General features: G+C 32.6%; 1 protein-coding gene across 2 annotated transcripts; it reads left to right on the top strand.

Annotated features, from left to right (window-relative positions):
* Positions 1-851: 851 nt before the first annotated feature.
* Positions 852-11,031, top strand: LOC111629730 (patched domain-containing protein 3-like). Of its 2 annotated transcripts, none has more exons than XM_023373630.1 (5): positions 852-1,701; positions 4,039-4,581; positions 6,895-7,376; positions 9,072-9,422; positions 9,533-11,031. In XM_023373630.1, the coding sequence occupies exons 2-5, from the start codon at positions 4,067-4,069 to the stop codon at positions 10,837-10,839; spliced, it is 2,655 nt and encodes an 884-aa protein (XP_023229398.1). In that variant the 5' UTR covers positions 852-1,701; positions 4,039-4,066; the 3' UTR covers positions 10,840-11,031. The 2 variants fall into 2 exon arrangements, with proteins under 2 accessions (XP_023229398.1, XP_023229399.1); XM_023373631.1 differs by having other exon boundaries at positions 853-1,701; positions 9,072-9,401.
* The last annotated feature ends 1,374 nt before the right edge of the window (positions 11,032-12,405 follow it).

Genomic DNA, 12,405 nt, shown 5'->3' with positions numbered 1-12,405 from the left:
AACCTACAACTATACGATTTATATTTTAAAAATAATTAAATTCACTTAGCATTCAAAACTTGCGAATTTTGAAAAAAACAAATTTGCTGATTAAATACGGACAACTGTTTAACTAAAGTAAAACGGGTTTTCCCCTTGCTATGGATGTCTGCCTAGTTCAGTTCAGCCACATTCCGCTACAGTTCGCCTTTATTATCAGTTCGAAATGGGGTGGTTCCATAATATTCGCAGTGTTCCATAATACCACCATTTCCTCTATTATTTTCTATTATTTTGCTTATGATCTTTTTATTATTGCTCTTGTTGTAATGCTCTTTTTTCAAAACTTCTTTATGTACGAATTCTTATTCATTTGAAATTAAAGTAATTAACACTTAATAACTCAATACACAAAATATGCATATTTGTTTTGAATATTGCATTTTTATATTTATGTAAATTGAGCTTAAACTAAACAATTTTTAACACTTCAAACAACCTTTACAGCTCCAGTGGTATTTGTTTACACCTTAGCAAACGTTTTCAACCTCATCGAGGTCTTCATCAGGCTACTTAGGAATTCGAACGCGTTTGGAACGGAACGTATACGATTCAAAATTTATAAACCGATTAAGAATACTCATGGAACGTTACGCACGTGCTAAAACGACTGTAAAGCACGTGTAATATCAAGTTTGCGTAACGGTGGAAGCAGACGAATTATACGTACACACTCATTAATGGGGATGAGTTCCCTCATAACAAAACTTTCACGCACTAGATATAATTTCCACGCACTACTCATCCCCATTAATAAGTGCGTATAATTCGTCTGCTTCCACCGTTACGCAAACTTGATATTACACGTGCTTTACAGTCGTTTTAGCGCGTGCGTAACGTTCCATGAGTATTCTTAATCGGTTTATAAATTTTGAATCGTATACGTTCCGTTCCAAACGCGTTCGAATTCCTAAGTAAAGTAGCCTGATGAAGACCTCGATGAGGTTGAAAACGTTTGCTAAGGTGTAAACAAATACCACTGGAGCTGTAAAGGTTGATTGAAGTGTTGAAGTATAACTCCTCTAGTGTTGGAAGACGTTTATTTCTTAAACAATTTTTTTTTTTTATCATGTTCAAACACTTCTGTCAGAGTTTCTGTCAGAGTTTGTACAAGTTCTAATAGAAAGGGAAACAGATTGTAGCCCCGGAAACGAAAATGTATAGTACACGGACTGAAATTGTGTACAAAAATTTTACTTATAAATTGTACAGAACTAATGTGTATGACAAGTATGCGTTAGTATAGAATCGATTTCCGAACAAATCCCTATCAGTGTGAGAATACACAAATCACCAGTCCGTGCAAATAAGAGTCTGACGTCATATCTTTACAGTTATAGTCTCTTCATAATCACTTGTAGGCCTATATCAGGTAGTGTACAGTACATCCTTAAAAACGTAGCGTGATACTACAATTGATATTCAACTAAAACTCATTTATTTCAGAAATTTTATTTAAATGTCTTTAAGTATCATATTATTTTCATTTAAAATGCTCGCGTTATATTTAAAAAACATTTATCATTATATAATTTGTAGTTTTGTACTTCAGACTTTCGATAATGTTGTATCAGAAAATGTTTATATTTGAACTATGACTTGATAAACTAACTAATGTATTAAATTCATTCCAGTACAAAGTTAAATACTGAAAAGCACGAGGTAAGTAAATTTAATATATACTTCTCTTTTATACGAAGGGCGTACGATTTATGTTATAATTTAAATCATACATAAACCTATTAATTAATCGCTTTGTTGATAATTAATATCAAATTTTCTCACCGTTTCGTCTATAAACTATTTGTTTTGTTATTGAGACAATGCGCGAAGCGCCCCCTATCCTTCCGCACCATGGGACCGAGGGTTCGTCAGGTCAGACACAGAAACCTTTTTTCGCAAGCGGTCGCGTATTTAGGCACTTGGATGGAGGCGACACGAGAGACGGCGTTTGGCGTTTTAGGCGTATTTAGACGTTACGGTCACGTTTTAAGGACGTACACCAAACACAATTTTAACAATAACAATTATCCGTTTATTAACTACTAGCAGATAAGTCCGGCGTTGCTCGGGCAAAAAGTAAACATAGCAAAGATTAAGATTATTACATTATAGCCAATGTTATTTGTTTTCTCAGAATGTAAGAATTAGGTCCCCCTGTTTTCAGACTAATTAGAAAAATTTTAGATGGATATAAAAATATGTTCGAGTTCCCGCAAAAACGCAAAAAGCCGCAATTGCCCCTGTAAATCTTGTACGTCGCTTTCTCTTAACACTTCCACTATTAATACTTCCATTCTTAACACTTCCGTTATTAAAACTTCCCTGCGGGGAAGTGTTAACAACCTCTCTCACGCGGGGGAGAAGTTCGAAAAATCCCTTCTTAGTGTACATACTCATGACATCCCTAACTGTGTACGAAATTTCAACCTTCAACTCTTAACCGTTTGGACTCTTCGCTTATTATTATCAACCCATCTCGATTATATATATAGATAAGCTATTTACAATTAGCCTAAACATAGGCTGTTTACAATTGGAAGGTTGAACATTATGGTTATCAGTTTATACAGGATGTATCGAAATGACGTTTTTAAAATTTTGAGGATTGTACAGGATGAAATTTTGAACTTTTTGATATCAGGAACCTATAGCCGGAAATGTGATAGAAAGTTTCTACAGCACTTTGCACGTTCTATGCGGTCGGTATGTTGCACTGGCATTCCCTCGAGCTTAACTATAACACAAATGCATATTAGCAAGTTCTCCAAATGTGTAGTTACCCTCCACAGAGCCAGTGGATGCGAGGGTTGACCTCAAGAACGACAAGCACTTAGTACACAACGTACTGTACACAGGCTCGGTTAGACCACTGTAGTTGTGTGTTTACAGTGTTCCATCCGCAGCAATAACATGACGTCAACGGACGGAAAGTAGTTATCAAAGTGCGGTCAACCACTTCCTACCGCTGTAGACACTTTAGTCCAAATTTTCGGCTATAGGTTCCTTATATCAAAACGTTCAAAATTTTATCCTCTACAATCTCCCGAATTTTTAAAACGTCATTCTGATACACCCTGTATATTTTTTAATGTTAATATTTTGTTCACACAAACTTCACATAGATACCCTGCAAAGTATCTAAGGATGCGCTGCTTTGCAGATTGGGTCAAAGACACGACGAATTGATGGAAGTTTTGGTATACTTGGCAAGGTCTTGCTATTTTGATATTCTGACTATTCAGGCGACGGGGGGTCGTCATAGAGAGGAACGTCACTTAGGTAGGAAGGTATCCGACAGGTAATGCAACTCCAGCGAGGGCGAACTTTCGATGGCGACGGTCTCTTCTATCGTACGAACTCCCAGTGTGGTCATCAGATATTGCCTTTTATTTGGGGTCTTCCCTCTTTTCTCCATTGCCCGTTTTTGCTAAAGTAAACCTCCAATTTTGTTGTTAAGTTCTCGATGACACATTTGGTGGGTTATCTCAAACAAGGAAGCAAGTCCGTGGTCAAAGTTATAATAATATCCGTTATGATTTTTTTTCTTTCGAATAGTTTTTCTTTTATAATTTTTTTTTAAATCCGAGCTTTCACATTGTAATTAATTATTTATTATTTTGATCTTTGTTCAATCTTAAAACGAAACTGTAACTTTACACTCGGAATCACAATCAACTGATTTTTATTTATTTCATATGACAAAATTTATTTACAGATTACATGATTTTGCATTCATTATACTTTTTAAATAATAAAAATAACTATTATAAATAAATATATTTTAACTGTGTAAATTTAAAATTTTGTATTTAAAATTTTAAATATCTTGTATTAACTCTTATAACTAGACACTCATTTTAACATCTAATACACAATTATGCATATAGCTATAAACTAACAGCTTTAAATAAATTCATATTATTATTCAATAAGTTATTTCGTTAAAAGTGTTGGTTTCAGAAAATGATAATTTTTATATAAAAATCTATTTCGCAGAGTTTTTCACTTACTTTACTTCTTCACAATGAAAATCAAGCATAAAACCATCAGGAGAATTGTCTCTACTACATTATCTCGTATTGGATATCATGTCGGTTGCTATCCTCAAATATACGTTGCAGTCACTTTTATAACGTCGCTCGTTTTAGCAACCGGTCTATTGCATGTGCCATTGCAAAACAATTTAGAACACTTGTTTATTTCATCTAATGCAAGAAGCCGAATTGACAGAGCTGCAATTGAATCCATTTTTCCAACGAACGCGTCACAATGTGATTTTAGAAGAATGACAAGATTGGAAGCAATAGCAACAATAATAGCTACGCCTATAAACGGAACTTCTGTATTACAGGAATCAATAATAGAAGATATTATCAAACTTGACGAAATCATACAAAATCTCACTATCTTCTGGAATAATGCATTCGTCGGTTACAAAGATTTATGTTGTAAGACTGAGAGGAATATTTGCCAGGAAAATCTTGCTTTGAGTTTAAGAGGAAAGACAAATGATATCAAAAAAGGAACATACAACATCAAGTAAGTTGATATTTTTCCTATAAAATTTCAACTTTGTAATGTATTCTACCTGTGTATAAGTATTTTGCTTTATACAAATTTGTGCAATATTGCAAATTTTTTAACGTATGAAAAAAAAATAATTACGCAGTTTTGTGTTTCGTTAGTTATAAAATACACTTATACAATAGTTATATAAGTCATTAAAACCTGTAAAAATAAAATACGCAACATTATAAAATAGAGTAGAGCGTCGATTATCCGAATCAATTGGGGACTGGGGTTGTTCGAAAAATCGATGTTTCGGATAACCGATAATGTACGAAAAAATATATTAATTTATCCCATCTTGACATTTTTCTCCGTTGCGTGTCGCTTCGCGTTGAATTTTCGTCGATGTTAAGCCTAACGAAGACTATTGTATCGTTAAAAATTATTTTTTTATTTTGTACAAACAAAATAAATATATTGAAAAATATAAAAACAATAAAAAATTATACTTCACATGTTAATTTAGTATCGAAAACGTAAAATATTTAAGTAGCCCAAGACATAGCCAAAGATTGCAGCGCCACAGCACTGGCAAAAATTTAAATTTGCCGACTGGAATTCTTTCGGATGATTGATGTTTCGGATGATTGACTTTCGGATAATCGACGCTCTACTGTAATAAAAGTTTTAAGAATTAATTTTTTATTAATTAACAAAATACAGTAAAATCTCGACTTAACTGACTAATACGGGAGAGGGGTGGCATTTAAAGCCGAAAGTTAGTAATATAAAATAGGTTTTCCGAATGCGCGTTAAAAACATCAAGCAACGAGATGCTTAACTTTCCTGGCAATACAGTTACAATTTCAGTGCGACTCCATCTATTATGATATTTAATTATAAAATATTTTCATATCATAAATTGCAACAGGCTTCAGTTTGATGATAGAGTTGAGTTTTAAATTTTTTTTTAATTATAAATGCTAATAACATGTAAAATCTTTTTAAGTTCGATCCTGTCGAGACACGTCACTCCTTCATATATCCTCATCTCGTCGATTTTTAGCCACAAAAATTTAACAGCATTAATCTCCTAAATAACCCTTTCTGCCAGATTTCAGAAATTTAAAAAATGGTACAGAGATTATTAAGCTACAAAATCGTACCCACCACACACACTGGTATCAATGCATATAGAAAAATCCCAACAATTTTTTCGTCGTTTTCTCGTGTCCAAAAGTGTAAAAGTCTTCGGAGAGGGTCATTTTTTGACAGATAACCATACTTTCCAGAGCAGATTTGAAAAGTTTAAAGGCAAGATGAGCAAAATGATCGATTAACTAACTTACGACGTAACCGGAAGTCATGTTATTTTGGTGGTTATAATTAATGTTGCCCTATTCAGACCTGTATAGAGCCTTTTCTCATTGACGTATTTTCATCAAACTTGATACATACGTTATATAGACCATGGGAAAAGGAAATTGCAAAAAAAAAAAAAACAATATTTAGTTCAAATTTCTATCAATAGGTGAAAAAATGGCGTACGAAGAACAAGAAACACAAAATGGAAACACGTTAAAAGTTTTTATTCGCAATATTTGTTAAATGTGCAATCCATTTTCGTCAATCACATGTTCAAAGCGCCATATAGCATGTCCGATAAATTTCTTGAGGAATTGCAGCAACGTGGAGTATTATGCTTGATTTCAATTCAGGCTGAGTCCGTATGCCTTCTCTATAGACACAATCTTTCAGCTATCACCACAACCAAAAGTCACAGGGAATTTTATCATGCCATTTGAACTAAATAATTTTTTTGCATTATCCTTTTCCCCGTGGTCTATATAACGTATGTATCAAGTTTGATGAAAATACGTCAATGAGAAAAGCTCTATACACGTCTGAGTAGGGCAACTTTATTGTAACCACCCTATATGACGTACTGTACAATACAGGGGCAAGAAAATATTAACAATACTAATTTGAGAGGACAGCATATATTTTAAATTAAATAAATTTAAAAAGTATGATTAAAATTTGCTGTCAGGTATTGTTACGATGTCACAATCAATAACTGCTTCTTACTGATTAAAAACCATTTGAAAATTAACAGGGTGTTAAGTTTACATATCACATTCGAACCAGAAATTTGCCGTAAATTTCGAAGTCTGATAAATCGAAGTTTCATTATAATGGAAAAATCGTTAATAAAGACATTTGTTTAATCAAAATGATAATAAATATTTTTACGCAATTTTCAGCTAATTCGCCAGAGTAAAATAAATTAAAACTATCGCTAATATTTACATTTGTTTAATGTTTAAATGAGTCTATTTGCAGATATCCGGCTGATATAACTAGAAATCAAGTAATAGTGTCTGCTTCAGAATTTGGAGGGGTAACTTTGAATGAAGAAAATATGATCCGAGATGCCAACGCAATTAGGTTGATCTACGCAACGGACCGCAGCACGAAAGAAAAGAAAGAAATGGCACTGAAATGGGAACAAATGTGTTTAGAAACTTTGTCAAAAATTAATTTGAACAGTACCAAAATTTCTAAAATACTAAGTCGCTCTTCCGACGACGAAATTAGTCGAGTAGGTGAAGGTGCATTGTCTCTTATTTTAATTATTGGTCCGATTATGCTGTTATTTTCAGCAGTTTCTTGCTTGTCAACTGACTCTCTCATTAGCAAACCATGGTTGGGTATTGCTGGTTGCGCATCACCTGTCATAGCAACTGTTGCAGCATTTGGTTTCCTGTGTTACTGCAAAGTGGATTACGCAGCAATAAATGTCATGGTTTTTTTTCTAATTTTAGGTATGTTTTTAAGAAATTTTATATTTTAAAATAATTTTAATTTATATTTACAGAATTCCATTCAGATTTACTCGCTTCCTGATAAGAATTTTAATGTATTTCTTTTTTATTCAGGATTTGTTAGTTATTCTTTCCGTCAAATTTCTTATAATATTGGCTATTTTTACTGTTTATACGTAAAAGAGAGAAAGTATTTTTGGAATCAAAAAATGACCCCTCAAAACTTTTACATTTTTCTACTTAGGAGACCTTCAAACATACAGAAGAAATATGGGGTTTTCCCTGTATGAAAGCATGTTTGTGTGGTGGGGCAGACTTTGTTCACCCTGTTTGAAGCTTAATAACTCCTGTACCTTTTGTCGAAAATTTCTAAAATTTTGCAGGAAGGTTTGCGCATTACGTGGTTTTATGCTGTTAAATTTTGGAGGTTAAAGGTCGGCGGGGTGGGGAGATAGAGAGAGTCACGTGTCGTANGTAAAAAAAAATTAGGGAGATTTTTCTGTATTTATGGATGTTAGTATGTACAGTATATCTGTGTGTTTGTGTTTGTGTGTAGCACGTTATTGTTCACCCTCTTTGAAGCTTAATACCTCCTGTTTCTTTTTCGAAAATTTCTAAAATCTTGCAGAGAGATTTGTGTATTAGAGGGATTGATTATATTAAAGTTTCGCTGTTGAAGGTGGAGAGGTAGGAGGAATTTCGGGGGTCGTGTTTCATATATCTAGTTGGATGGGACTTAACGACGATTTTACTCGTTATTAGCATTTACAAATGTTTTTATGAAACTTATCCAAACTCTCAAAATTAAGCTTTTTGTCATTCATTATATTAATCAAAAGTATAAAATATCTAAACAGATGGCGTCACACGGATGTTGCCTAGAAAGTTAAGCAACTCGTAGCTTGACTTTTTAATAGAGTTTTATTGTTTTTCTTTTATTGCTCTATCCGAAGGAACTAAAAACATTATTATTTTATTTTAGACTGTGTTGTTATTAAATTTCTTAGCGTACACAATCTTCTATATATATTATTATAAGCAAGTATTCAAATACTGTTCAAAATTTAGTACTTGTCCTTTTACAATAGACAATTAAATACTTTTTCAGGATACAATATTTAATTAAAAGGGCGTAACTTGAGTTTACAACAATGAGTTGTGTAACTTTTTCGGTAAAACTTTAAAATTGTGTGGCGCCATCTGTTAGGAAATTTTATTTTTAAAATCTGAGAATTCTGAGAATATGGGTGAGTTTTTCGAAAACAGTGGTAAATGCTAATAAATAATAAAATCGTATTTTCTGACCCCGCAAGTGATACGCGATAATACATATTAATAACAGGATCTTTACATCGTTACTTGCGATTCGATAATAGCTTTGTCATCACTATCTAAACTTTTTTTTAAAAAAAGTAGAAGTGACTATTTTTTACTATTTACTATATTCTTCTATTAGTCTGTTTTTCCCCCATCTAACAGATACCAATTACTAATAACTATAAAAGTGAAGGCATAAATTATTGTTTGAGAATTCTTTATTTCCGAGATTCCGAACAACGTTCGTTGTTCTCGCAACGAAACGATGCTCATAATAATCATATCTGGTCTGTGTGTGCTTACATAGGAACAAATATTTTGGCGACTAATGGCGAATATCGCATGTCAGCACGCGCCCTAACATTTAATTAATTTCAGGTGTTGGTGTCGACGATGGCTTTATATTGATAGCTGCGTGGAGAAGAACTGACGTTAATGCTTCCGTTCCACATAGAATGAAAGAAGCATATGCCGAAGCTGCAGTGTCCATCACTATTACGTCTCTAACCAATCTTCTTGCATATTGCATGGGATTTGTAACGCCATACAAAATGATTCATATATTCAGCGCCTATGCAGCTCTGTCAATCGTGTTTGACTATATTTATCAGTTATTGTTTTTTGGTGGCCTCATGGCTTTAGATGGATACAGAGAGAAGTATAAGCTGCACGCTATCTTTTGTTGGCCAATCAAACGAAATCATTCCAGTAAGATAACTTTTTATCAGGGTAACTGCCACTTATAACATAACATTAAAATTAAAGTAATAAAAATTCAAACATTACAATTTCAAGAATCATATAGAACTTCCCAATTAATATGTAATTTTTACTTACAGTTGAACAAAAGACAGAAGTAAAGTCACAAGAAAAGAACGAAAAAAATTTATTCATGGTATTCTTCGGTGAAATTTTAGGCCAAGTCCTTGGAAATTCAATTAGTAAAGTTACTGTGATCTCTATGTTCGTCATTTATCTATCGGGTGCAATATACTGTATGAGATTCGTTCAAGAAGGAGAAGACATAACTAAATTTCCTGCATACACTTCTTACGTGCGTGACTATCTAAATGTTGAAAATAAGTATTTTTCTAATTATAGTCATCAAGTTCAAATAATTATTAACCAGCCATTAGATTATTCGAATGTAACTGTCCAAAATGACATAGAAGATCTTCTGAAAAGTTTCGAATCTGCTCCATTTATATCCGATTCGTCCATTACAGAAAGTTGGCTGAGAGAATTTCTGGCATTTACTAAATCTCCAGTTGCAGAGTTTTCGCTTTCTGGTTACAATCTGACTGATTCCGAAGACTTTATTAGTGCTTTTAAAAATGTATTCTTGAAAGTAAAAGTAGTAAACCGGTTTAGAAATGACGTTATCTTTAACGAAAAAAGTGATAAAATTACTGCATCCAGATTCATCGTTTCCAGTTTGGATGGAGAATCTCGAACTGACGAAAAGTTTTTCTTTGAAAATGTAAGAAAAATTGCCGATAAAAGCAAAATTCCTGTTATCGCATACAATTTTAGATTTATATATTATGAACTGTATATTAATGTCCTTTCAAATTGCTTAAAAGCCATCTCTTCTGCGGCCGCCATAGTGATTGCAGTATTTTTATTATTTACCCCAAATATATTATTTCTTCTGTCTGTTGCCGTTACTGTTGTATCTATTCAAGTCGGATTGATTGGATACATGTCATTATGGAATGTGACTGTGAATACAACTGCATTAATATCGTTAGTAATGTGTACGGGCTTTTGTGTAGATTATACAGTTCATACGGCTTACGCGTTTATCAATTGCAAAACGAAAACACCGAACGAGAAAATCAAGAGTTGTTTATATGCTGCTGGATACCCAGTGTTACAAGGATGTATATCTACGTTACTGAGTGTTTCGGTGTTATATTTTGGTCCTTCTGAACAGTTTGTCGTATTTTCTAAAATTATAACTTTAATGGTTATTTTTGCTTTTTTTCATAGTATAATTTTACTTCCAGTTATTCTGTGTCTAATAGATTCTCTGTCGTGTAATTTTTTGAAAATGAAAAGACGTAAAATTGAATATAATGAGAATTGTATGAATGAGATCGAATGTTTAAATTCTAAAAACACGTCACGTATTAATCAAAATTGATAATTTTTATTTAGAGGTTAGATTCGATTTTACTTGTTAAATATTAATTTTGGACATTACGAAGAAAGAACGTTTCTGTAATTTTCCTATTTGATTATGTGCATTTATATTATGTAAATTACTTCCACTAAAAACTGTAATGTTAAAATCGATGGTTTGCTTAGCAAATTCGATAAAATATTTTTCAATTGATTTGACGACAATTATTTGATTAACGTTAATTGTGCCATTGAATTTGTGTTTCTTCTACTCGTGCAATAAATATATTATAAATTGTCAAATATACACACACACGTATTGCCTATGTAGGCCTGTTTAGGCTATATTGCAAATTTAAAATATACAGATGTTTTAGTACTGTATAGAATTTCTGGTAGCCTTGATTTAATAGCCTTATCGGATTGACCAGTTTTTGCCGGATCAGCCGTACTCACGTATAGTAATAGTTTATTAATACTCTTCTAATTCACTAATTAAACGTCTCGTGCGTTTAAATTATATTATATTCAACTAACAAATTACATTAAATGTTAAATATAAATTAGTTTTGACACTACCACTGACAAATTTCACTTCTCTTACGACCCATAGGTAACAAAATGGTATCGGAATATCTTCGTTTCCGAAAAACATTTCCTGAATTGCAAATTGGAAGTTGTTTAACAAATGGAATGGTAAGAAGTAGTCGCTGTGACTTACACAATATTACTAATTAATATAGCATGAACAATTCTGTAATTGTTAACACGTTATAAAGTCTTAAAAGGTGATAGGTTCAGCTTAATCACTTACAATATTATTCATTCAAAATCCTTAAGCCCATTTGTATGATAACACCGATACAATCTGGTTTACGAAAAAAAAGTTTCATATGTACTGTACAAAAGAATCTTTTATGCCATTATATAAACACGTTTAATATTTATAATTCTTTATCTGAATTATACCCACAAATGAAGTTTCTCTGGAAATATTTCGTATTATATTAACAATAATACATTTATATAGAAGTTGCATTTACAATTATGCATGATACATCACTTCCCTATTCCCACCCGAATTTTAATGTATATAGGCTATTGAAAATTTTACTCAAGTAAGGTGTTATAATACATTTTTGTTTAGCTTTGGTATGTACTGTACAATACATTACTGCGCGTTATAAGGAAGTGCAACAAACACATTATTAACAATAATAAATACAGTCGACCCCCCTATAATTACGGTCCCTATAATTACGATTCCTATAAAACTACGAAAAAATATACGTATTTTGGAAATGTTGAGTCGGATTAGTGTAGAATCGATTAATTTTATGGAAGAAAACCTTTCAATCAGCCGTAGTCCGTAAACTTGACACGTGTCGGGCTGTGATTGGAACGACTTGTAAGAAATCGGATTCCTAATAAATTGGAACGTATCTATATCTTATAGGGGGGTCGACTGTACCCATTTATTTACCAATAGTAACTTTTTTATTTATAAAACGTGAATTTTCGACATTACGAAAGAAAGCATGTTTGCGTTATCTTCTTATTTGATTGCATGCGTTTATACTTATGTAAA

Source organism: Centruroides sculpturatus, unplaced genomic scaffold (assembly GCF_000671375.1).
Source record: "Centruroides sculpturatus isolate CEXI.00-Female unplaced genomic scaffold, Cexi_2.0 scaffold482, whole genome shotgun sequence".
NCBI lineage: Eukaryota > Metazoa > Arthropoda > Arachnida > Scorpiones > Buthidae > Centruroides > Centruroides sculpturatus.
The sequence above is the reverse complement of the archived record's forward strand: the minus strand, read 5'-3'. Positions and strand labels throughout refer to the sequence as shown.